Source organism: Ascaphus truei, chromosome 14 (assembly GCF_040206685.1).
Source record: "Ascaphus truei isolate aAscTru1 chromosome 14, aAscTru1.hap1, whole genome shotgun sequence".
Classification (NCBI taxonomy): Eukaryota; Metazoa; Chordata; class Amphibia; order Anura; family Ascaphidae; genus Ascaphus; species Ascaphus truei.
The window spans coordinates 16,354,894-16,382,271 of record NC_134496.1 but is presented as its reverse complement, the minus strand read 5'-3'; the positions used below and the strand labels follow the sequence as shown (position 1 = coordinate 16,382,271).

Genomic DNA, 27,378 nt, shown 5'->3' with positions numbered 1-27,378 from the left:
CTGGTGTCATGGCAACGAGAGAGGCCTAGAGACAGAGACAGCCTGAGAGATACACATAGCAAGACATGCATAGAGACAGCCTTACATAGAGAGAGACATAGCAAGACATGCATAGTGACAGCCTGACATAGAGAGAGACACACATAGCAAGACATGCAGCCTGAGATAGAGAGACAGACATAGCAATACATGCACAGAGACAACCTGAGATACAGATATGGCTAGAAATATCTTCTGTAAGAGACATTGAGCAGAAACTGACAGCACTCACCATGTCATCCTCATCTGACAGCAGCCGAGAAGGGTGAGATGTCACACAGAGACAGTGGAGGCTGGCACTGCCGCTGCCCGCGCTGTACCTGTGCTCTGTATACATGGCATGATGTAGTAGTGTGTGAGGGGGGGGCTGGCACTGCCACTGCCCGCGCTGTATCTGTGCTGTGTATACATGGCATGATGTAGTAGTGTGTGAGGGGAGGCTGGCACTGCCACTGCCCGCGCTGTATCTGTGCTGTGTATACATGGCATGATGTAGTAGTGTGTGAGGGGGAGGCTGGCACTGCCGCTGCCTGCGCTGTATCTGTGCTGTATCTGTGCTGTGTATACATGGCATGATGTAGTAGTGTGTGAGGCGGAGGCTGGCACTGCCGCTGCCTGCGCTGTACCTGTGCTCTGTATACATGTCATGGTGTAGGAGTGTGTGAGGGGAGGCTGGCACTGCCGCTGACCGCGCTGTACCTGTGCTGTGTATACATGTCATGGTGTAGTAGTGTGTGTGAGGGGGGAGGCTGGCACTGCCGCTGCCCGCGCTGTACCTGTGCTGTGTATACATGTCATGGTGTAGTAGTGTGTGAGGGGGGAGGCTGCCGCTGCCCGCGCTGTACCTGTGCTGTGAATATATGGCATGATGTAGTAGTGTGTGAGGGGGGAGGCTGGCACTGCCGCTGCCCGCGCTGTACCTGTGCTGTGTATACATGTCATGGTGTAGTAGTGTGTGAGGGGGGAGGCTGCCGCTGCCCGCGCTGTACCTGTGCTGTGAATATATGGCATGATGTAGTAGTGTGTTAGGGGGGAGGCTGGCACTGCCGCTGCCCGCGCTGTACCTGTGCTGTGTATACATGGCATGGTGTAGTAGTGTGTGAGGGGGAAGCTGGCACTGCCGCTGCTCGCGCTGTACCTGTGCTGTGTGTATACATGTCATGGTGTAGTAGTGTGGGGGAGGCTAGCACTGCCGCTGCCCTCACTGTGTATACATGGCATGGTGTAGTAGTGTGTGTAAGGGGGGGAGGAGGGGGCTGACATCGCCGTTGCCGGCACTCATGTTACCTTTCTTTTTCCCACGCTGCCTCACTCTCACAGCGAGTCTCACTCTAAGTGGTTGGATGCTCACTATGACCCTGTTGCGGGCCTCTATACCTTTTCCTCCTGCATCGGTACGTATGTATATGGGGTAATAGGAGGAGTTATAGGGAGGGGTTATATGGGGCAATAAGATTTAAAAGTATCAGTTATATGAAGCCGTAAAGAACGCTTTTTCTCTTATCTTGGCATAGATAAAGCAGATTTATAGGGATTAGGGAAGAAGGATTAACAAGGTCACTTAGTCGGGTAATGGGATCAGCTGCTTAGGTGTTGGATGGTTCATATCTCCCTTCTGCCTGTGTCACTGTGTCACCCTGCGGGTGGAGGGACAGAGTCATAGCTCCCTTCTATCTGTGTCACTGTGTCACCCTGCGGGGGGGAGGGACAGACTCATAGCTCCCTTCTGTCTGTGTCACTGTGTCACCCTGCGGGGGGGAGGGACAGACTCATAGGTCTCTTCTATCTGTGTCACGGTGTCACCCTGCGGGGGGAGGGACAGACTCATAGCTCCCTTCTGTCTGTGTCACTGTGTCACCCTGCGGGGGGAGGGACACTCATAGCTCTCTTCTATCTGTGTCACCCTGCGGGGGGAGGGACAGGCTCCTAGCTCCCTTCTGTCTGTGTCACGGTGTCACCCTGCGGGGGGAGGGACAGACTCATAGCTCCCTTCTGTCTGTGTCACTGTGTCACCCTGCAGGGGAGGGACAGGCTCCTCGCTCCCTTCTATCTGTGTCACGGCTTCACCCTGCGGGGGAGGGACAGGCTCCTCGCTCCCTTCTATCTGTGTCACGGTGTCACCCTGCGGGGGAGGGACAGGCTCCTAGCTCCCTTCTATAGGTTGCCTTATATATGTTTTCTCTCCTCCAGCTCTTGCTGATTTACATGGAGATGGGGAATTTAAGGTAAGAGCTGAGACTGACTATTCATTTATAATAGAAATCCCGAGAGTGAGAGAATCTTTTATTACATTAGCACAGCGGTGGCAAACTCCAGTCCTCAAGGACCATCAAAACGTCAGGTTTTAAGGATATCCCTGCTTCAGCAAAGGTGGCGCAGTCTTTGGCCGCGTTCACACTGGGGACTTTGCGACGCAGCGCGCGCGCGCCTCTGTCTGCTGGGCGATGTGTGTTCATCCCCAGCAGACGGAATGATCCGACACAGGGCGACATCCAGGAAGGAAACAAGTGCCGAATCATTCAGCAAAGTACACGAAGGGCGCGTGTTCTTAAAATCAGGTGCCACATATTTTTCTGGGATCCCATTTGGTATGTTTATAAATGAACTAAGAAGTAGAAAAATGAAATATTTATCTCATAAGCATTTTAAACTGTTTTGTGCATCCTTTGGAACATATCGCCATTCTTCTCAATAAACATAACTTTCTATGTAAACGAGTGTGCGTAATGTCAATGGTAAGAAAGTTTGCATCTGGTACATTAGCTCCTAAGACCTTACCATTTTACATATACACGGGCAAACCTAAAACCAAAACTCCAATGAAAAGTTTGTGCTCATGGCCAGACGTGGGTTGGGTCTATCAATGTTTACATTACATTGATTGGCTACTGAAACTGACGTCGCGCTGCTGCAGCCGGACATCACAGATTCAAAGGTCTCCCGCGACTGCAGCAGCGTCGGCGCTGCACTTTGCAGCCAATGGTAGTTTCCATACTGAACACTGCCATTGGCCGACAGGAATCTGTGACGAACGCGCGCACGTCCTGTAGCGCGCTGTGTGAGCGGGGCCTTTGATTGAGCCACTGATTGATCACCTGTGCTGAAGCAGGGATATCCTTAAAACCTTTTGGTGGTCCAAGAGGACTGTAGTTGGCCACCCCTGCATCAGAGGAAGGAGACATTGACCTTATTACCTTATATTATAAATCCTGTGTGAGACGCCCTATTAACACACAGTTGTCCTGTGGCAGCTGGTGGCGGGGGACATGGGCAGTGGGCCATATAACATGAAGCTGAAGGTGTATAAGGGTACAAGTCTAATGTCCGAGAACGCCCTACTGGACCTGCCCACAGGAGTGGCGACCTTCCTAATGGACCAGAATGAACCACGTACCCCGGCTGTGGCCGTGGCATCTGGACCCTTCATCTACGTGTACAAGAACCTGAGGCCATACTTCAAGTTCACGCTGCCAGCAATGGAGGTCAACCCGCTGGAGAAGGAGGTGTGGGATCAGGCCAAGGAGGTGAGAGAGAGGAGGTGGGAGACGGGAGAAGTTGGGGCACAGGGAGGGAGGAAATAATGGAGAGAGAGAGAGGAGGGAGAGGGTGGAAAAGGGAGAGAGGGGAGTGGAGGAGAGAGGGATACGAAGAAGAGGAGCGATGAGTAGAAGGGGATGAGAAAGAAGAAGGTGAATGATAAGAGAGAGATGTAGAGGATGAGAGAGTGGTAAAAAGTGAGTTGGGTGAAACATGGAGATTGTGACACGAGAGAGGGGGGAGGAGATGAGAAATGGAAGGTAGGGTGATACAGGGAGGAAAGAGGGCAGATTGATGATAAGTGAGGAAAAGGGGGGTGTCAGAGAGGAAAGGTGAGGGAGAAGAGAGGAAAGGGAGAGCGATGTCGGAGGGAGGGGAGGGAAGGGGGCAAAAGAGAGAGGGGGAAAAAAGGACACTGGTGAGAGGAGGGCGAGAAAAAGCACGAAAAGAGGGAGAGCGAGAGAGCCGGGAGGTGGAGAGACAGAGACAACAAAAGGACAGAGTTCTCTCTATATGATCTCCTCTCTCAGGACAAGATCGACCCAATGACCCTGAAGGAGATGTTGGAGGGAATCAGGTAGAGACCAGAACCCCTTTTTACACTCCCAGGACATGGACTATACAGTACTTACCCAATAAAAGGGCTGAACTTCTCTCATCCTCAGTCTAGGCCCACCCGCACTCACTGTGCACGGCCCGTAACCTCTCTCTATGATTCCAGACTCTACAAAATAAATGTTCAATCTCCGTATTGACTGTGGGTGGAGTATCCCTTCTTCATCATTTGTGTGCCTTTAGTGAAAATACACTGCTCTCCCCACTTCTGTGTTATGTTGCCTAGTGCAGGGGGGCACAACTCCAGTCCTCAAGCCTCACCAACAGGTCAAGTTTTCATGATATCCCAGCTTCAGCACACGATTGAGCCACCTGTGCTGAAGCAGGGACTGATTGAGCCACCTATGCTGAATCAGGGTTATACTGAAAACCTGACCTGTTGGGGGGCTTGAGGACTGGAGTTGAGCCCCCTGCACTAGTGGATATAATAATTTAGTGAATTGATTCGTGTGTGAGGGTTGAAGTAACAGACTGTCTGCCATTTTATTTTCTCCCCTCAGAGATAAGGCAGAGGTCCCTCTTTCAGTCAGGTCGCTGCGGTAAGTGTACGACGCTGAGTTTATATATGACACAAGATTCACCTTAAGCTCCGGCCTTGGCATACTAGCCATGCCCCTCTATGATAACACTGCCGTAAGCAAGGTATTCACACCTCTAACAAATAACCATGCACTCTACGAGCTAGCCATTCGCCTTCCTGATAACCTCTATCAGCATGTTGGTGACACATTTTCCTGATTGTCCAGCCTTGAGCATGCTAGCCACTCCCCTTCCTGAAAACCCCGCCTTCAGCATGCTAGCTACCACCACTAAACCCCACATTAACATAATCCCACTACTGACACCAATCCTACATTGCTTTCTTACAGTTTTCTGATGCTGGAGCTACAGGAGATGGAGGCCTTTGTGAATACTTACAAACAGCAACCTCTGAAGCGGCAGGTAGAGACTGAGCTATCTCTCACATATATATTTGTGTGTGTCTGTTTGTCTGCAGGTGTATTTTTATGTGTACACGCTTGTTTGTATCTATGTTTGTGCGTTGCAGTGCTATATCTGTGTATATGCACATGTCACATGTGCACACGTGATGTGTATCTGAGCAGGGGAGGTGTGTGTTCGTATATCTGTGTGTGTGTATGCGCACATTTGTGTCTGTGCAGGGGGGGGTAATTTTGTGTCTGTTTATACACGGCTGTGCGTGTAACCCTGTGCCCCGCATACGCCCATCAGACTGTGATCACCTGCATGGGGACGCTGAAGAAAAACATGGCTGATGAAGATGCCGTTTGCTGCCTCGTGATCGGCACAGAGAGTGGAGAAATCTTCATTCTGGACCCTGAGGCGTTTACTATCCTGACCCGGGTGAGACCCTAAGGCATGTAATATAGTAAGCGCAGGTGCGCGTGGCGTGCATGTGGCACGTGCATTTAGAACCTATAGGCCAAACGGTGACGCGCGTGGCTAGGAGGGTAGGCCGGACTGTGATTGGCTCACAGTGTCACGTGGCACGCCAGCCGCTCGAAAATACAAATTTCTTTATATTTCCACACAGCTGCTGCGCCAGCGCTGTCTGCCGTGCGCATGCGCGTCAGCTCTGGATAAACTGCCATAGGGAGACAGGTATTTATCAATGCCACGCGCGCGCCAGCACAGTATAATACCAGCCTAAGGCAGAGTGATCACAGCAGGGAAGGGGGGGAGCGTTCTTATAAGGGAGGTGTTCTTATAACCGCGGTTCCTCCTATAGAAAAGGGGGACTTCGGGGCTGTTAGATGTCCTTATAACTGGGGTTCCTCTCCAATGTTCATGCCGGGGCTGTGAGGAGATGTCCTTATAACTGGGGTCCCTCTCCAATGTTCATGCCGAGGCTGTGAGGAGATGTCCTTATAACTGGGGTCCCTCTCCAATGTTCATGTCGGGGCTGTGAGGAGATGTCCTTATAACTGGGGTTCCTCTCCAATGTTCATGTCGGGGCTGTGAGGAGGTGTCCTAATAACTGGGGTTCCTCTCCAATGTTCATGCCGAGGCTGTGAGGAGATGTCCTTATAACTGGGGTTCCTCTCCAATGTTCATGCCGGGGCTGTGAGGAGATGTCCTTATAACTGGGGTTCCTCTCCAATGTTCATGCCGGGGCTGTGAGGAGATGTCCTTATAACTGGGGTTCCTCTCCAATGTTCATGCCGAGGCTGTGAGGAGATGTCCTTATAACTGGGATTCCTCTCCAATGTTCATGCCGAGGCTGTGAGGAGATGTCCTTATAACTGGGGTCCCTCTCCAATGTTCATGTCGGGGCTGTGAGGAGATGTCCTTATAACTGGGGTTCCTCTCCAATGTTCATGTCGGGGCTGTGAGGAGGTGTCCTAATAACTGGGGTTCCTCTCCAATGTTCATGCCGAGGCTGTGAGGAGATGTCCTTATAACTGGGGTTCCTCTCCAATGTTCATGCCGGGGCTGTGAGGATATGTCCTTATAACTGGGGTTCCTCTCCAATGTTCATGCCGGGGCTGTGAGGAGATGTCCTTATAACTGGGGTTCCTCTCCAATGTTCATGCCGAGGCTGTGAGGAGATGTCCTTATAACTGGGATTCCTCTCCAATGTTCATGTCGGGGCTGTGAGGAGATGTCCTTATAACTGGGGTCCCTCTCCAATGTTCATGTCGGGGCCGTGAGGAGATGTCCTTATAACTGGGGTTCCTCTCCAATGTTCATGCCGAGGCTGTGAGGAGATGTCCTTATAACTGGGGTCCCTCTCCAATGTTCATGCCGAGGCTGTGAGGAGATGTCCTTATAACTGGGGTCCCTCTCCAATGTTCATGCCGAGGCTGTGAGGAGATGTCCTTATAACTGGGGTCCCTCTCCAATGTTCATGCCGAGGCTGTGAGGAGATGTCCTTATAACTGGGGTCCCTCTCCAATGTTCATGTCGGGGCCGTGAGGAGATGTCCTTATAACTGGGGTTCCTCTCCAATGTTCATGCCGGGGCTGTGAGGAGATGTCCTTATAACTGGGGTCCCTCTCCAATGTTCATGTCGGGGCCGTGAGGAGATGTCCTTATAACTGGGGTCCCTCTCCAATGTTCATGTCGGGGCCGTGAGGAGATGTCCTTATAACTGGGGTCCCTCTCCAATGTTCATGCCGAGGCTGTGAGGAGATGTCCTTATAACTGGGGTCCCTCTCCAATGTTCATGGGGCTGTGAGGAGATGTCCTTATAACTGGGGTCCCTCTCCAATGTTCATGTCGGGCTGTGAGAAGATGTCCTTATAACTGGGGTCCCTCTCCAATGTTCATGGGGCTGTGAGGAGATGTTAATATAAGGAAGGAGGGCGTGCTCTGTTTATCTTGTGACTGTAAACAGCACTGGTCTCAATACTTGCGTCATAAAGCACGGCTTCGCACGGGTCTCCCTCCTCTCATCGCCCCCCCCCCTCCCCTTCTGTCTCTCTCTTTCTCTCTCCCCTCATCTCTCTCCCTCCCATCACTTCCCTTCAATACCTTATGATGTCCCCAATTCTTTCCACCTCTCTCCCCTTCTCCAACATTGTTTCTTTCTCCTCCCGTGCCAACGGACTTCCTCCCTTTCTTTGTCTGCTTTCTGTGTGAACTTTAAAGCTATCTGACTGTCATTATGATGTCACCAGTATGATGTCACGTGCCAGATATATAGCCTGCCAGGTACAACACCCAGTGGCTGATTTGCTTGAGATACCCTATGGAAGATGATGTTCCTACCAACACCCCCCCCCCCCTCCCCTCCTCTTTGGAGTGTTCCAGGGGATCCAAACCATGACAGTGCGCCATATTGTGATACATAAAGTAATCTTTCTGAGTTTGGTTGTTCTAGGCCTCCTAGTTTGAGCGTGTATAATGAGACGCACAGGCATACATAATGCGACACACAGACCAACTTAAAGAGATTGGATACTTTCAACTCGTACATTCTAAGCACAGTACACACAGTACACTATATTTCCAACTTCCATTGAAACATAGACACTCGCATTTCAATCTTGGCCTAGTGCCTCTCCCAGGACCTTGTTTCCTGAACAAATAAGATATGAAAACCAAGATTCTTTGAACCATCTTATACCAGAAACGTTCTCTTTAATGGCTCCATATTTTAGTTAACATTTTGAGATACCCATTTCCCATTTCCCTTGATTTCCTCCCTCCATTGAGGCCCTGGGAAGCCGCCTCTTTTGACGGACACTGGGGGAGGTAGTGCCTTTTGTGTCTGAGACTTCTAGGTTTTCCTCACAGATCTCTCTCAGTCTTCTGGGTTATTCTCAAACTCGGGGAAGGGCAGGTTTTCCTTATTGTGGGGGTCATCTGCATGGTCACGCCACTCTCTCCTCAATGGAACAAAACCTGGACCGGTAAAGAGTCCATGTGCAAGTCCGCTGAAGGTGTCCTCCTGTGACAATCTCACGTCTCTGAGTCATTCTGAGGTTCGTTGCGTTGGTCCCTGCTATATTGAACTTTCCAGTACTGGACTTCCATTTATTCTTGTGAGAGATGGTCTCTCTCTGTATCCTCGAAGTCAGGAGTGGCCAATTCCAGTCCTCAGGGGCCACCAACCGGTCAGGTATGAGGGATATCCCTGCTTCAGCACAGGAGGCTCAATCGGGCTCAGTCTTTGACTGAGCCGCCTGTGCTGAAGCAGGGATATCCAGAAAACCTGACATGTTCGTGGCCCCGCGGACTGAAGTTGGCCGCCCCTGATCTACGTGTTGGCTGCACTGCTTGTAACTTCTCCGGTGCTTGGGTTAAGGGCAGCAGCCTCTTCTATTCTCACTGGGACGTCTCCCTGTATTACAGACAGGAGCTCGCTCACCATCCTCGCCTTCCTGACCTCCCTGCCCCACCTCCGCCAGCTCCTACTGACCTAGTGGCCCCCAGGGGCATTTCACGGCTGAGGAGATGTCCTTATAGGAGGAGATGTCCTTATAGGAGGAGTGTTCTTATAACAGGGGCATGTCAGGGCTGTGAGGCCATGTCCTTATAGGAGGAGTGTTCTTATAACAGGGGCATGTCAGGGCTGTGAGGCCATGTCCTTCTAGGAGGAGTGTTCTTATAACAGGATGTCCTTATAAGGGGAATATTTTTATAACCAAAACTCCCCCCTATAGTATGGGGCATGTCTGGTTGGGGGGAGATGTTCTTTTAAGGAGGGTGTTCTTATACACGGCGTTGTTCTTATAACAGGTCGGTCTCCCCAGCGTACCGACTCTCCTGGATGTAACAGGACAGTATGACATTGAGTATCGGATCACAGTGGCTTGTCGTAATGGCAACGTGTATATTCTCCGCAGGTATGTGTATATCTGCGTGTGTGTCTGTCTGTATGTTTTTGTGTGCTTGTACATGTGTTTATGTATGTAACTATGTATGTATGTGTGTGTATGTATATGTATATGTATATATATATATATATATATATATATATATATATAGCAACTGTAAATATTACTGTATGTTCATTTGCATGTCTTAGACAGGTCTGCAACCCTGTCTTTCCCCATTGTCACCCAGCATACAGCGCTTCCACTGCAGCAAGGGATTCTGGGAAATGACATGCAAATGAGCACTCAGTGCCACCTTTTGTCTCAAGCTCGTATTACACAAGCCAATCCTCAAGCCAATGCATGCTGTTTTAAACACAGCTTTTAAACAGAGGCTGGGATGAGATGCAAAGCCATTAGACCTACTCACATACATGTTTCAACCTTGATGGGTATCATCAGTGTGAGGCTGGTCTTAATGGCAAGCAGGTTTGAGACTAGACTAGGTAATCACCACTGTCATTAAGGTTATGGTGGGTAAAAAAAGTGACAAAAACCCTCCACAGTAAAGCATATGGCAACTGTAAATATTACTGTATGTTCATATATATATATATCATAGAAAAAGAACAAAAAGCACTCCGTAATAATAGTCACTGGTGTGGGTGCAGATCCTATGATGAAGAATAAGCAATACGATACCGTTTGGAAACAAAATCAGCGGGCAGCACTCCAGAATGGAACAAACAAGTGTATTGCAAAAATAAACACAAAACCAACGTTTCGGGCCACGAATGGGACCTTTTTTTTTCTGTATGAAAAAGATACTTCACCAAAATGAAATGACCAGGGTAGGAGACACAGCACTGCAGGAAGGTGTATATATGCACCTCCCTGATGAAGGGGCCCGGAGATGATTCCGACACGTTGGATATGGATTAATTACCCTTTTCCCATCTTCCTGCAGTGCTGTGCCCCTCCCTGGTCATGTGATTTTGGTGACGTGTCTTTTTCATACTATTTATGACGCGCGCACTTGCTATTTGTTTTGTACATATGGTGTGCTTTCTCTCCCTTTTCTTATATATTTCTGTGTATCCGATCTCCCCTCTCCTCCCTTCTCTACGGCAGAGACTCCAAGCGTCCCAAATACTGCATTGAGCTGAGTGCGCAGGTGGTGGGACTTGTCCGGGTGCAGAAAAACATTGTGATCGGGACTTCCCAGGAGACGCTGCATGGATACTCTCAGAAAGTCAGTGTGCTGTGACACGGGAAACACGTCACTGTGACCCTTTAACCCATTACACACGTCCCTGTCATTATGTCACTTTGCTCCTACGTGGGACTGACCCTTTAACCCATTAAACATGTCCCTGCCATTAGGTCACTTTGCTCCTACGTGGAACTGACCCTTTAACCCATTAAACACGTCCCTGTCATTAGGTCACTTTGCTCCTACGTGGGACTGACCCTTTAACCCATTACACACGTCCCTGTCATTAGGTCACTTTGCTCCTATGTGGGACTGACCCTTTAACTCATTAAACACGCCCCTGTCATTAGGTCACACAAGTAAATAGTTACCTGCTTCCCTAAATGAAAGTGCTGTTGGCTGCATCAGAAACAAATATCACACAACCTACCAAAGAAATATTACCTGTTGCAGTTTTGCTGCACTCAATGAAAACGTCATCATTATAAACATGCACCTATATATAGATAACTCCACAATTTAACAAACGAATCAGGGATAAAACACGTACAAATAAATACATAAATACATCGACATATGAAAAACAATGTTTTTGAGTACACATGGGAGGAGTAAATGATATTGAAAATAGTGCGATATCACATTATATATATATATATATATATATATATATATATATATATATATAATTTGCCGTTGGTAACAATGTCCACAGTAAGAATTTATTCCGTGGCTTTGCAGCCACAAAGTGGAAATCCTATACAAGAAAGTAGCCACATCTAGGCCCATCCTGAGCTCGTCCTATTCATAGGTCTGACACCAGCTTTAATGTGAATAAAATGAGTACATCTGTATTAGCCAAGAATTCAGCATAGAAAGTTCCCCAAAGTGTATCTTTCCATGGCGGTGTGTCAATCTCCCCGCACTTTGCTGCAGTCAATGGCAGAGATTATATACATCCGTGCAAATAAAAGCGGCCCGACATGTATGTGTGACACTGTCCCCCTGGGTGTGACGGGGGAAGAGGCTGTGGTACATGTATGTGTAACACTGTCCCCCTGGGTGTGACAGGGGAAGAGGCTGTGGTACATGTATGTGTGACACTGTCCCCCTGGGTGTGACAAAGGAAGAGGCTGTGGTACATGTATGTGTGACACTGTCCCCCTCGGTGTGACGGGGGAAGAGGCTGTGGTACATGTATGTGTGACACTGTCCCCCTGGGTGTGACGGGGGAAGAGGCTGTGGTACATGTATGTGTGACACTGTCTCCCTGGGTGTGACGGTGGAAGAGGCTGTGGTACATGTATGTGTGACACTGTCCCCCTGGGTGTGACAGGGGAAGAGGCTGTGGTACAAGTATGTGTAACACTGTCCCCCTGGGTGTGACGGGGGAAGAGGCTGTGCTACATGTATGTGTGACACTGTCTCCCTGGGTGTGACGGTGGAAGAGGCTGTGGTACATGTATGTGTGACACTGTCCCCCTGGGTGTGACGGGGAAGAGGCTGTGGTACATGTATGTGTGACACTGTCCCCCTGGGTGTGACGGGGGAAGAGGCTGTGGTACATGTATGTGTGACATTGCCCCCCTGGGTGTGACAGGGGAAGAGGCTGTGGTACATGTATGTGTGACACTGCCTCCCTGGGTGTGACAGGGGAAGAGGCTGTGGTACATGTATGTGTGACACTGTCCCCCTGGGTGTGACAGGGGAAGAGGCTGTGGTACATGTATGTGTGACACTGTCCCCTGGGTGTGACGGGAAGAGGCTGTGGTACATGTATGTGTGACACTGGCCCCCTGGGTGTGACGGGGGAAGAGGCTGTGGTACATGTATGTGTGACACTGTCTCCCTGGGTGTGACAGGGGAAGAGGCTGTGGTACATGTATGTGTGACACTGTCCCCCTGGGTGTGACAGGGGAAGAGGCTGTGGTACAGGTATGTGTGACACTGTCCCCCTGGGTGTGACGGGGGAAGAGGCTGTGGTACATGTATGTGTGACACTGGCCCCCTGGGTGTGACGGGGGAAGAGGCTGTGGTACATGTATGTGTGACACTGTCTCCCTGGGTGTGACAGGGGAAGAGGCTGTGGTACATGTATGTGTGACACTGCCTCCCTGGGTGTGACAGGGGAAGAGGCTGTGGTACATGTATGTGTGACACTGTCCCCCTGGGTGTGACAGGGGAAGAGGCTGTGGTACATGTATGTGTGACACTGTCCCCCTGGGTGTGACGGGGGAAGAGGCTGTGGTACATGTATGTGTGACACTGTCCCCCTGGGTGTGACGGGGGAAGAGACTGTGGTACATGTATGTGTGACACTGTCCCCCTGGGTGTGACGGGGGAAGAGGCTGTGGTACATGTATGTGTGACACTGTCTCCCTGGGTGTGACAGGGGAAGAGGCTGTGGTACATGTATGTGTGACACTGTCCCCCTGGGTGTGACGGGGGAAGAGACTGTGGTACATGTATGTGTGACACTGTCTCCCTGGGTGTGACGGGGGAAGAGGCTGTGGTACATGTATGTGTGACACTGTCCCCCTGGGTGTGACGGGGGAAGAGGCTGTGGTACATGTATGTGTGACACTGTCCCCCTGGGTGTGACAGGGGAAGAGGCTGTGGTACATGTATGTGTGACACTGTCTCCCTGGGTGTGACGGGGGAAGAGGCTGTGGTACATGTATGTGTGACACTGTCCCCCTGGGTGTGACGGGGGAAGAGGCTGTGGTACATGTATGTGTGACACTGCCCCCCTGGGTGTGACGGGGGAAGAGGCTGTGGTACATGTATGTGTGACATTGCCCCCCTGGGTGTGACAGGGGAAGAGGCTGTGGTACATGTATGTGTGACACTGTCCCCCTGGGTGTGACGGGGAAGAGGCTGTGGTACATGTATGTGTGACACTGTCTCCCTGGGTGTAACGCGGGAAGAGGCTGTGGTACATGTATGTGTGACACTGTCCCCCTGGGTGTGACGGGGAAAGAGGCTGTGGTACATGTATGTGTGACACTGTCTCCCTGGGTGTGACGGGGGAAGAGGCTGTGGTACATGTATGTGTGACACTGTCTCCCTGGGTGTGACGGGGGAAGAGGCTGTGGTACATGTATGTGTGACACTGCCCCCCTGGGTGTGACGGGGAAGAGGCTGTGGTACATGTATGTGTGACACTGTCCCCCTGGGTGTGACGGGGGAAGAGGCTGTGGTACATGTATGTGTGACACTGTCCCCCTGGGTGTGACAGGGGAAGAGGCTGTGGTACATGTATGTGTGACAATGCCCCCCTGGGTGTGACGGGGGAAGAGGCTGTGGTACATGTATGTGTGACACTGTCCCCCTGGGTGTGACGGGGGAAGAGGCTGTGGTACATGTATGTGTGACACTGTCCCCCTGGGTGTGACGGGGGAAGAGGCTGTGGTACATGTATGTGTGACACTGTCCCCCTGGGTGTGACGGGGGAAGAGGCTGTGGTACATGTATGTGTGACACTGTCTCCCTGGGTGTGACAGAGTGGGAAGAGGCTGTGGTACATGTATGTGTGACACTGTCCCCCTGGGTGTGACGGGGAAGAGGCTGTGGTACATGTATGTTTGACACTGTCTCCCTGGGTGTGACGGGGGAAGAGGCTGTGGTACATGTATGTGTGACACTGCCCCCCTGGGTGTGACAGGGGAAGAGGCTGTGGTACATGTATGTGTGACACTGTCCCCCTGGGTGTGACGGGGAAGAGGCTGTGGTACTTGTATGGGTGACACTGTCTCCCTGGGTGTGACGGGGGAAGAGGCTGTGGTACATGTATGTGTGACACTGTCCCCCTGGGTGTGACGGGGGAAGAGGCTGTGGTACATGTATGTGTGACACTGTCCCCCTGGGTGTGACAGGGGAAGAGGCTGTGGTACATGTATGTGTGACACTGCCCCCCTGGGTGTGACGGGGAAGAGGCTGTGGTACATGTATGTGTGACGGGGGAAGAGGCTGTGGTACATGTATGTGTGACACTGTCCCCCTGGGTGTGACGGGGGAAGAGGCTGTGGTACATGTATGTGTGACACTGCCCCCCTGGGTGTGACGGGGGAAGAGGCTGTGGTACATGTATGTGTGACACTGTCTCCCTGGGTGTGACGGGGAAGAGGCTGTGGTACATGTATGTGTGACACTGTCCCCCTGGGTGTGACGGGGAAGAGACTGTGGTACATGTATGTGTGACACTGTCCCCCTGGGTGTGACGGGGGAAGAGGCTGTGGTACATGTATGTGTGACACTGTCCCCCTGGGTGTGACGGGGGAAGAGGCTGTGACACAGTGTGACACTGTCCCCCTGGGTGTGACGGGGGAAGAGGCTGTGACACATGTATGTGTGACACTGTCCCCCTGGGTGTGACGGGGAAGAGGCTGTGGTACATGTATGTGTGACACTGTCCCTCTTGGTGTGACAGGGGAAGAGGCTGTTGTACATGTATGTGTGACACTGTCCCCCTGGGTGTGACGGGGGAAGAGGCTGTGGTACATGTATGTGTGACACTGTCCCCCTGGGTGTGACGGGGGAAGAGGCTGTGGTACATGTATGTGTGACACTGTCCCCCTGGGTGTGACGGGGGAAGAGGCTGTGGTACATGTATGTGTGACACTGTCCCCCTGGGTGTGACAGGGGAAGAGGCTGTGGTACATGTATGTGTGACAATGCCCCCCTGGGTGTGACGGGGGAAGAGGCTGTGGTACATGTATGTGTGACACTGTCCCCCTGGGTGTGACGGGGGAAGAGGCTGTGGTACATGTATGTGTGACACTGTCCCCCTGGGTGTGACAGGGGAAGAGGCTGTGGTACATGTATGTGTGACACTGTCCCCCTGGGTGTGACAGGGGAAGAGGCTGTGGTACATGTATGTGTGACAATGCCCCCCTGGGTGTGACGGGGGAAGAGGCTGTGGTACATGTATGTGTGACACTGTCCCCCTGGGTGTGACGGGGGAAGAGGCTGTGGTACATGTATGTGTGACACTGTCCCCCTGGGTGTGACGGGGGAAGAGGCTGTGGTACATGTATGTGTGACACTGTCCCCCTGGGTGTGACGGGGGAAGAGGCTGTGGTACATGTATGTGTGACACTGTCCCCCTGGGTGTGACGGGGGAAGAGGCTGTGGTACATGTATGTGTGACACTGTCCCCCTGGGTGTGACGGGGGAAGAGGCTGTGGTACATGTATGTGTGACACTGTCCCCCTGGGTGTGACGGGGGAAGAGGCTGTGGTACATGTATGTGTGACACTGTCCCCCTGGGTGTGACGGGGGAAAAGGCTGTGGTACATGTATGTGTGACACTGTCCCCCTGGTTGTGACAGGGGAAGAGGCTGTGGTACATGTATGTGTGACACTGCCCCCCTGGGTGTGACGGGGAAGAGGCTGTGGTACATGTATGTGTGACACTGTCTCCCTGGGTGTGACGGGGGAAGAGGCTGTGGTACATGTATGTGTGACACTGTCCCCCTGGGTGTGACGGGGGAAGAGGCTGTGGTACATGTATGTGTGACACTGTCCCCCTGGGTGTGACGGGGGAAGAGGCTGTGGTACATGTATGTGTGACACTGTCCCCCTGGGTGTGACGGGGGAAAAGGCTGTGGTACATGTATGTGTGACACTGTCCCCCTGGTTGTGACAGGGGAAGAGGCTGTGGTACATGTATGTGTGACACTGCCCCCCTGGGTGTGACGGGGAAGAGGCTGTGGTACATGTATGTGTGACACTGTCTCCCTGGGTGTGACGGGGGAAGAGGCTGTGGTACATGTATGTGTGACACTGTCCCCCTGGGTGTGACGGGGGAAGAGGCTGTGGTACATGTATGTGTGACACTGTCCCCCTGGGTGTGACAGGGGAAGAGGCTGTGGTACATGTATGTGTGACACTGCCCCCCTGGGTGTGACGGGGGAAGAGGCTGTGGTACATGTATGTGTGACACTGCCCCCCTGGGTGTGACGGGGAAGAGGCTGTGGTACATGTATGTGTGACACTGTCTCCCTGGGTGTGACGGGGAAGAGGCTGTGGTACATGTATGTGTGACACTGTCCCCCTGGGTGTGACGGGGGAAGAGACTGTGGTACATGTATGTGTGACACTGTCCCCCTGGGTGTGACGGGGGAAGAGGCTGTGGTACATGTATGTGTGACACTGTCCCCTGGGTGTGACGGGGGAAGAGGCTGTGACACAGTGTGACACTGTCCCCCTGGGTGTGACGGGGGAAGAGGCTGTGGTACATGTATGTGTGACACTGTCCCCCTGGGTGTGACGGGGGAAGAGGCTGTGACACAGTGTGACACTGTCCCTCTGGGTGTGACGGGGGAAGAGGCTGTGGTACATGTATGTGTGACACTGTCCCTCTGGGTGTGACAGGGGAAGAGGCTGTGGTACATGTATGTGTGACACTGTCCCCCTGGGTGTGACGGGGGAAGAGGCTGTGGTACATGTATGTGTGACACTGTCCCCCTGGGTGTGACGGGGGAAGAGGCTGTGGTACATGTATGTGTGACACTGTCCCCCTGGGTGTGACAGGGGAAGAGGATGTGGTACATGTATGTGTGACACTGTCTCCCTGGGTGTGACGGGGGAAGAGGCTGTGGTACATGTATGTGTGACACTGTCTCCCTGGGTGTGATGGGGGAAGAGGCTGTGGTACATGTATGTGTGACACTGCCCCCCTGGGTGTGACGGGGAAGAGGCTGTGGTACATGTATGTGTGACACTGTCCCCCTGGGTGTGACGGGGGAAGAGGCTGTGGTACATGTATGTGTGACACTGTCCCCCTGGGTGTGACAGGGGAAGAGGCTGTGGTACATGTATGTGTGACACTGTCCCCCTGGGTGTGACGGGGGAAGAGGCTGTGGTACATGTATGTGTGACACTGTCCCCCTGGGTGTGACGGGGGAAGAGGCTGTGGTACATGTATGTGTGACACTGTCCCCCTGGGTGTGACAGGGGAAGAGGCTGTGGTACATGTATGTGTGACACTGTCCCCCTGGGTGTGACGGGGGAAGAGGCTGTGGTACATGTATGTGTGACACTGTCCCCCTGGGTGTGACGGGGAAAGAGGCTGTGGTACATGTATGTGTGACACTGTCTCCCTGGGTGTGACAGGGGAAGAGGCTGTGGTACATGTATGTGTGACACTGTCCCCCTGGGTGTGACGGGGAAGAGGCTGTGGTACATGTATGTGTGACACTGTCCCCCTGGGTGTGACGGGGAAGAGGCTGTGGTACATGTATGTGTGACACTGTCTCCCTGGGTGTGACGGGGGAAGAGGCTGTGGTACATGTATGTGTGACACTGTCTCCCTGGGTGTGACGGGGGAAGAGGCTGTGGTACATGTATGTGTGACACTGTCCCCCTGGGTGTGACGGGGGAAGAGGCTGTGGTACATGTATGTGTGACACTGTCCCCCTGGGTGTGACGGGGGAAGAGGCTGTGGTACATGTATGTGTGACACTGCCCCCCTGGGTGTGACGGGGGAAGAGGCTGTGGTACATGTATGTGTGACACTGTCCCCCTGGGTGTGACGGGGGAAGAGGCTGTGGTACATGTATGTGTGACACTGTCCCCCTGGGTGTGACGGGGGAAGAGGCTGTGGTACATGTATGTGTGACAGGGGAAGAGGCAGTGACACAGTGTGACACTGTCCCCCTGGGTGTGACGGGGGAAGAGGCTGTGGTACATGTATGTGTGACACTGTCCCCCTGGGTGTGACGGGGGAAGAGGCTGTGGTACATGTATGTGTGACACTGTCCCCCTGGGTGTGACGGGGGAAGAGGCTGTGGTACATGTATGTGTGACACTGTCCCCCTGGGTGTGACAGGGGAAGAGGCTGTGGTACATGTATGTGTGACACTGCCCCCCTGGGTGTGACGGGGGAAGAGGCTGTGGTACATGTATGTGTGACACTGCCCCCCTGGGTGTGACGGGGAAGAGGCTGTGGTACATGTATGTGTGACACTGTCTCCCTGGGTGTGACGGGGAAGAGGCTGTGGTACATGTATGTGTGACACTGTCCCCCTGGGTGTGACGGGGGAAGAGACTGTGGTACATGTATGTGTGACACTGTCCCCCTGGGTGTGACGGGGGAAGAGGCTGTGGTACATGTATGTGTGACACTGTCCCCTGGGTGTGACGGGGGAAGAGGCTGTGACACAGTGTGACACTGTCCCCCTGGGTGTGACGGGGGAAGAGGCTGTGGTACATGTATGTGTGACACTGTCCCCCTGGGTGTGACGGGGGAAGAGGCTGTGACACAGTGTGACACTGTCCCTCTGGGTGTGACGGGGGAAGAGGCTGTGGTACATGTATGTGTGACACTGTCCCTCTGGGTGTGACAGGGGAAGAGGCTGTGGTACATGTATGTGTGACACTGTCCCCCTGGGTGTGACGGGGGAAGAGGCTGTGGTACATGTATGTGTGACACTGTCCCCCTGGGTGTGACGGGGGAAGAGGCTGTGGTACATGTATGTGTGACACTGTCCCCCTGGGTGTGACGGGGGAAGAGGCTGTGGTACATGTATGTGTGACACTGTCCCCCTGGGTGTGACAGGGGAAGAGGATGTGGTACATGTATGTGTGACACTGTCTCCCTGGGTGTGACGGGGGAAGAGGCTGTGGTACATGTATGTGTGACACTGTCTCCCTGGGTGTGATGGGGGAAGAGGCTGTGGTACATGTATGTGTGACACTGCCCCCCTGGGTGTGACGGGGAAGAGGCTGTGGTACATGTATGTGTGACACTGTCCCCCTGGGTGTGACGGGGGAAGAGGCTGTGGTACATGTATGTGTGACACTGTCCCCCTGGGTGTGACAGGGGAAGAGGCTGTGGTACATGTATGTGTGACACTGTCCCCCTGGGTGTGACGGGGGAAGAGGCTGTGGTACATGTATGTGTGACACTGTCCCCCTGGGTGTGACGGGGGAAGAGGCTGTGGTACATGTATGTGTGACACTGTCCCCCTGGGTGTGACAGGGGAAGAGGCTGTGGTACATGTATGTGTGACACTGTCCCCCTGGGTGTGACGGGGGAAGAGGCTGTGGTACATGTATGTGTGACACTGTCCCCCTGGGTGTGACGGGGAAAGAGGCTGTGGTACATGTATGTGTGACACTGTCTCCCTGGGTGTGACAGGGGAAGAGGCTGTGGTACATGTATGTGTGACACTGTCCCCCTGGGTGTGACGGGGAAGAGGCTGTGGTACATGTATGTGTGACACTGTCCCCCTGGGTGTGACGGGGAAGAGGCTGTGGTACATGTATGTGTGACACTGTCTCCCTGGGTGTGACGGGGGAAGAGGCTGTGGTACATGTATGTGTGACACTGTCCCCCTGGGTGTGACGGGGGAAGAGGCTGTGGTACATGTATGTGTGACGGGGGAAGAGGCTGTGGTACATGTATGTGTGACACTGGCCCCCTGGGTGTGACGGGGGAAGAGGCTGTGCTACATGTATGTGTGACACTGTCTCCCTGGGTGTGACAGGGGAAGAGGCTGTGGTACATGTATGTGTGACACTGTCCCCCTGGGTGTGACAGGGGAAGAGGCTGTGGTACATGTATGTGTGACACTGTCCCCCTGGGTGTGACAGGGGAAGAGGCTGTGGTACATGTATGTGTGACACTGTCTCCCTGGGTGTGACGGGGGAAGAGGCTGTGGTACATGTATGTGTGACACTGTCTCCCTGGGTGTGACGGGGGAAGAGGCTGTGGTACATGTATGTGTGACACTGTCCCCCTGGGTGTGACAGGGGAAGAGGCTGTGGTACATGTATGTGTGACACTGTCTCCCTGGGTGTAACGCGGGAAGAGGCTGTGGTACATGTATGTGTGACACTGTCTCCCTGGGTGTGACGGGGGAAGAGGCTGTGGTACATGTATGTGTGACACTGTCCCCCTGGGTGTGACGGGGGAAGAGGCTGTGGTACATGTATGTGTGACACTGTCCCTCTGGGTGTGACAGGGGAAGAGGCTGTGGTACATGTATGTGTGACACTGTCTCCCTGGGTGTGACGGGGAAGAGGCTGTGGTACATGTATGTGTGACACTGTCCCCCTGGGTGTGACGGGGGAAGAGGCTGTGGTACATGTATGTGTGACACTGTCCCTCTGGGTGTGACGGGGAAGAGGCTGTGGTACATGTATGTGTGACACTGTCTCCCTGGGTGTGACGGGGAAGAGGCTGTGGTACATGTATGTGTGACACTGTCCCCCTGGGTGTGACGGGGGAAGAGACTGTGGTACATGTATGTGTGACACTGTCCCCCTGGGTGTGACGGGGGAAGAGGCTGTGGTACATGTATGTGTGACACTGTCCCCTGGGTGTGACGGGGGAAGAGGCTGTGACACAGTGTGACACTGTCCCTCTGGGTGTGACGGGGGAAGAGGCTGTGGTACATGTATGTGTGACACTGTCCCTCTGGGTGTGACAGGGGAAGAGGCTGTGGTACATGTATGTGTGACACTGTCCCCCTGGGTGTGACGGGGGAAGAGGCTGTGGTACATGTATGTGTGACACTGTCCCCCTGGGTGTGACGGGGGAAGAGGCTGTGGTACATGTATGTGTGACACTGTCCCCCTGGGTGTGACAGGGGAAGAGGATGTGGTACATGTATGTGTGACACTGTCTCCCTGGGTGTGACGGGGGAAGAGGCTGTGGTACATGTATGTGTGACACTGTCTCCCTGGGTGTGATGGGGGAAGAGGCTGTGGTACATGTATGTGTGACACTGCCCCCCTGGGTGTGACGGGGAAGAGGCTGTGGTACATGTATGTGTGACACTGTCCCCCTGGGTGTGACGGGGGAAGAGGCTGTGGTACATGTATGTGTGACACTGTCCCCCTGGGTGTGACAGGGGAAGAGGCTGTGGTACATGTATGTGTGACACTGTCCCCCTGGGTGTGACGGGGGAAGAGGCTGTGGTACATGTATGTGTGACACTGTCCCCCTGGGTGTGACGGGGGAAGAGGCTGTGGTACATGTATGTGTGACACTGTCCCCCTGGGTGTGACAGGGCAAGAGGCTGTGGTACATGTATGTGTGACACTGTCCCCCTGGGTGTGACGGGGAAGAGGCTGTGGTACATGTATGTGTGACACTGTCCCCCTGGGTGTGACGGGGAAAGAGGCTGTGGTACATGTATGTGTGACACTGTCTCCCTGGGTGTGACGGGGGAAGAGGCTGTGGTACATGTATGTGTGACACTGTCCCCCTGGGTGTGACGGGGAAGAGGCTGTGGTACATGTATGTGTGACACTGTCCCCCTGGGTGTGACGGGGAAGAGGCTGTGGTACATGTATGTGTGACACTGTCTCCCTGGGTGTGACGGGGGAAGAGGCTGTGGTACATGTATGTGTGACACTGTCTCCCTGGGTGTGACAGGGGAAGAGGCTGTGGTACATGTATGTGTGACACTGCCCCCCTGGGTGTGACAGGGGAAGAGGCTGTGGTACATGTATGTGTGACACTGTCTCCCTGGGTGTAACGCGGGAAGAGGCTGTGGTACATGTATGTGTGACACTGTCTCCCTGGGTGTGACGGGGGAAGAGGCTGTGGTACATGTATGTGTGACACTGTCTCCCTGGGTGTGACAGGGGAAGAGGCTGTGGTACATGTATGTGTGACACTGTCCCCCTGGGTGTGACAGGGGAAGAGGCTGTGGTACATGTATGTGTGACACTGTCCCCCTGGGTGTGACAGGGGAAGAGGCTGTGGTACATGTATGTGTGACACTGTCCCCCTGGGTGTGACGGGGGAAGAGGCTGTGGTACATGTATGTGTGACACTGTCCCCCTGGGTGTGACGGGGGAAGAGGCTGTGGTACATGTATGTGTGACACTGTCCCCCTGGGTGTGACAGGGGAAGAGGCTGTGGTACATGTATGTGTGACACTGCCCCCCTGGGTGTGACGGGGGAAGAGGCTGTGGTACATGTATGTGTGACACTGCCCCCCTGGGTGTGACGGGGAAGAGGCTGTGGTACATGTATGTGTGACACTGTCTCCCTGGGTGTGACGGGGAAGAGGCTGTGGTACATGTATGTGTGACACTGTCCCCCTGGGTGTGACGGGGGAAGAGACTGTGGTACATGTATGTGTGACACTGTCCCCCTGGGTGTGACGGGGGAAGAGGCTGTGGTACATGTATGTGTGACACTGTCCCCTGGGTGTGACGGGGGAAGAGGCTGTGACACAGTGTGACACTGTCCCCCTGGGTGTGACGGGGGAAGAGGCTGTGGTACATGTATGTGTGACACTGTCCCCCTGGGTGTGACGGGGGAAGAGGCTGTGACACAGTGTGACACTGTCCCTCTGGGTGTGACGGGGGAAGAGGCTGTGGTACATGTATGTGTGACACTGTCCCTCTGGGTGTGACAGGGGAAGAGGCTGTGGTACATGTATGTGTGACACTGTCCCCCTGGGTGTGACGGGGGAAGAGGCTGTGGTACATGTATGTGTGACACTGTCCCCCTGGGTGTGACGGGGGAAGAGGCTGTGGTACATGTATGTGTGACACTGTCCCCCTGGGTGTGACGGGGGAAGAGGCTGTGGTACATGTATGTGTGACACTGTCCCCCTGGGTGTGACAGGGGAAGAGGATGTGGTACATGTATGTGTGACACTGTCTCCCTGGGTGTGACGGGGGAAGAGGCTGTGGTACATGTATGTGTGACACTGTCTCCCTGGGTGTGATGGGGGAAGAGGCTGTGGTACATGTATGTGTGACACTGCCCCCCTGGGTGTGACGGGGAAGAGGCTGTGGTACATGTATGTGTGACACTGTCCCCCTGGGTGTGAAGGGGGAAGAGGCTGTGGTACATGTATGTGTGACACTGTCCCCCTGGGTGTGACAGGGGAAGAGGCTGTGGTACATGTATGTGTGACACTGTCCCCCTGGGTGTGACGGGGGAAGAGGCTGTGGTACATGTATGTGTGACACTGTCCCCCTGGGTGTGACGGGGGAAGAGGCTGTGGTACATGTATGTGTGACACTGTCCCCCTGGGTGTGACAGGGGAAGAGGCTGTGGTACATGTATGTGTGACACTGTCCCCCTGGGTGTGACGGGGGAAGAGGCTGTGGTACATGTATGTGTGACACTGTCCCCCTGGGTGTGACGGGGAAAGAGGCTGTGGTACATGTATGTGTGACACTGTCTCCCTGGGTGTGACAGGGGAAGAGGCTGTGGTACATGTATGTGTGACACTGTCCCCCTGGGTGTGACGGGGAAGAGGCTGTGGTACATGTATGTGTGACACTGTCCCCCTGGGTGTGACGGGGAAGAGGCTGTGGTACATGTATGTGTGACACTGTCTCCCTGGGTGTGACGGGGGAAGAGGCTGTGGTACATGTATGTGTGACACTGTCTCCCTGGGTGTGACAGGGGAAGAGGCTGTGGTACATGTATGTGTGACACTGTCTCCCTGGGTGTGACAGGGGAAGAGGCTGTGGTACATGTATGTGTGACACTGTCCCCCTGGGTGTGACGGGGGAAGAGGCTGTGGTACATGTATGTGTGACACTGTCCCCCTGGGTGTGACGGGGGAAGAGGCTGTGGTACATGTATGTGTGACACTGTCCCCCTGGGTGTGACGGGGGAAGAGGCTGTGGTACATGTATGTGTGACACTGTCCCCCTGGGTGTGACGGGGGAAGAGGCTGTGGTACATGTATGTGTGACAGGGGAAGAGGCAGTGACACAGTGTGACACTGTCCCCCTGGGTGTGACAGGGGAAGAGGCAGTGACACAGTGTGACACTGTCTCCCTGGGTGTGACAGGGGAAGAAGCTGTGTTACATGTATGTGTGACACTGTCCCCCTGGGTGTGACAGGGGAAGAGGCTGTGGTACATGTATGTGTGACACTGTCCCCCTGGGTGTGACAGGGGAAGAGGCTGTGACACAGTGTGACACTGTCCCCCTGGGTGTGACAGGGGAAGAGGCTGTGACACTGTCCCCCTGGGTGTGACAGGGGAAGAGGCTGTGACACTGTCCCCCTGGGTGTGACAGGGGAAGAGGCTGTGGACGGTGACGCTGCCCGCGCCTGTGATGACCATGTCCTTGCTAGAGCAGAAGTCGCGCAGCATCCAGGCAGTGCTGGTGGGACTGGGGAACCTGGAAGTTCATTTATACAGAGACAAGAACCTACTGAGCGTCATAGGCACCCCGGTGAGATGTGTGTGTGTGTCTATCTATCTATCTTTCTATCTATCTATCTATCTATCTATCTATCTATCTATCTATCTATCTATCTATCTATCTATCTATCTATCTCTCTTCTCTCTCTGTCTCCCGTTATCTTTCCTTCTTTATCTTATTTCCTCACCATCTTCTCCCTCTCTCTCATTGTATCTCCTACCACCATCACTCTCTCTCGCATTCTCTCTCTCGCATTCTCTCTCTCGCACTCTCTCTCTCGCAGTCTCTCTCGCAGTCTCTCGCACTCTCTCTCGCACTCTCTCTCTCGCACTCTCTCTCACCCTCTCTCTCTCACCCTCTCTCTGGTCACTGTATTAGGACGTAGTGACCAGTCTCTGCTTTGGACGATATGGGAGGGAGGACGACACCCTAATTATGAGCACGAAAGGTAGGCGGGGACTGCACAGCGCTGGAATAGATCAGGGGGTGCGGGGCAGAATGGAGGGGCAGTGTCTGGCTGTGTTTGTGGGGGGTTAGTACAGGAATAGAGAGGAAGTTGCAGGGCAGTTTGGAGGTGCAGTGATGGTATTATAAGGGTACGTAATTACAGAAGTAGCAGAGGAGGTGTGTGTAAATATAGGAGAAGCTGTCGTGTTGGATGGAGGTGTGTGTGTGTGTGTGTATACAGGAGGAGCTGCCATGGAGGTGTGTGTGTGTATACAGGAGGAGCTGCTGTGTAGGATGGATGGGGGAGTGTGTGTGTGTGTGTGTGTGTGTAATTACAGGAGGAGGAGGTGTGTGTGTGTAATTACAGGAGGAGGTTTGTGTGTGTGTGTGTGTGTGTGTGTGTGTAATTACAGGAGGAGGTGTGTGTGTGTGTATACAGGAGGAGCTGCTGTGTAGGATGGATGGGGGAGTGTGTGTGTGTGTGTGTGTGTAATTACAGGAGGAGGAGGTGTGTGTGTGTAATTACAGGAGGAGGTTTGTGTGTGTGTGTGTGTGTGTGTGTGTGTGTGTAATTACAGGAGGAGGTGTGTGTGTGTGTAATTACAGGAGGAGGTGTGTGTGTGTGTATGTAATTACAGGAGGAGGTGTGTGTGTGTGTGTGTGTGTAATTACAGGAGGAGGTGTGTGTGTGTAATTACAGGAGGAGGTTTGTGTGTGTGTGTGTGTGTGTGTGTGTGTGTGTGTGTAATTACAGGAGGAGGTGTGTGTGTGTGTGTAATTACAGGAGGAGGTATGTGTGTGTGTGTGTGTGTAATTACAGGAGGAGGTGTGTGTGTGTGTGTGTGTAATTACAGGAGGAGGTGTGTGTGTGTGTGTAATTACAGGAGGAGGTGTGTGTGTGTGTGTGTGTGTGTAATTACAGGAGGAGGTTTGTGTGTGTGTGTGTGTGTGTAATTACAGGAGGAGGTGTGTGTGTGTGTGTGTGTAATTACAGGAGGAGGTTTGTGTGTGTGTGTGTGTGTGTAATTACAGGAGGAGGTGTGTGTGTGTGTGTGTGTGTGTGTAATTACAGGAGGAGGTTTGTGTGTGTGTGTGTGTGTGTGTGTGTAATTACAGGAGGAGGTGTGTGTGTGTAATTACAGGAGGAGGTTTGTGTGTGTGTGTGTGTGTGTGTGTGTGTGTGTGTGTGTGTGTGTGTGTGTGTAATTACAGGAGGAGGTGTGTGTGTGTGTGTAATTACAGGAGGAGGTGTGTGTGTGTGTGTGTGTAATTACAGGAGGAGGTGTGTGTGTGTAATTACAGGAGGAGGTTGTGTGTGTGTGTGTGTGTGTGTGTGTGTGTGTAATTACAGGAGGAGGTGTGTGTGTGTGTGTGTGTGTGTGTGTGTGTGTGTGTGTGTGTGTGTAATTACAGGAGGAGGTGTGTGTGTGTAATTACAGGAGGAGGTTTGTGTGTGTGTGTGTGTGTGTGTGTGTGTGTGTAATTACAGGAGGAGGTGTGTGTGTGTGTGTGTAATTACAGGAGGAGGTGTGTGTGTGTGTGTAATTACAGGAGGAGGTGTGTGTGTGTAATTACAGGAGGAGGTTTGTGTGTGTGTGTGTGTGTGTGTGTGTGTAATTACAGGAGGAGGTGTGTGTGTGTAATTACAGGAGGAGGTTTGTGTGTGTGTGTGTGTGTGTGTGTGTGTGTGTGTGTGTAATTACAGGAGGAGGTGTGTGTGTGTGTGTGTAATTACAGGAGGAGGTTTGTGTGTGTGTGTGTGTGTAATTACAGGAGGAGGTGTGTGTGTGTGTGTGTGTGTAATTACAGGAGGAGGTGTGTGTGTGTGTGTGTAATTACAGGAGGAGGTGTGTGTGTGTGTGTGTAATTACAGGAGGAGGTGTGTGTGTGTGTGTAATTACAGGAGGAGGTTTGTGTGTGTGTGTGTGTGTGTGTGTGTGTGTTTTTACAGGAGGAGGTGTGTGTGTGTGTGTGTGTGTGTGTGTGTGTGTGTGTGTAATTACAGGAGGAGGTGTGTGTGTGTAATTACAGGAGGAGGTTTGTGTGTGTGTGTGTGTGTGTGTGTGTGTGTGTGTGTGTGTCTGTGTGTGTGCCTGTCTGTGTGTGTG

General features: G+C 53.0%; 2 protein-coding genes across 2 annotated transcripts in view; both read left to right on the top strand.

The window, feature by feature from the left end:
* Positions 1–25,584, top strand: BBS1 (Bardet-Biedl syndrome 1). Its single transcript, XM_075569847.1, has 12 exons — positions 1–304; positions 1,360–1,433; positions 2,230–2,264; positions 3,291–3,563; positions 4,107–4,153; positions 4,692–4,730; positions 5,061–5,133; positions 5,425–5,556; positions 9,397–9,503; positions 10,605–10,725; positions 24,695–24,853; positions 25,202–25,584. Exons 1-12 carry the CDS (start codon positions 273–275, stop codon positions 25,358–25,360), a joined length of 1,251 nt encoding a protein of 416 aa, XP_075425962.1. The 5' UTR covers positions 1–272; the 3' UTR covers positions 25,361–25,584.
* The window catches only part of EFEMP2 (EGF containing fibulin extracellular matrix protein 2), a 9,755-nt gene continuing 7,945 nt past the window's right edge, over positions 25,569–27,378 (top strand). Inside the window, exon 1 of the mRNA XM_075569386.1 lies at positions 25,569–25,578. Coding sequence (XP_075425501.1) covers positions 25,569–25,578 — 10 coding nt within the window. The remainder of the gene's footprint in view (positions 25,579–27,378) is intronic.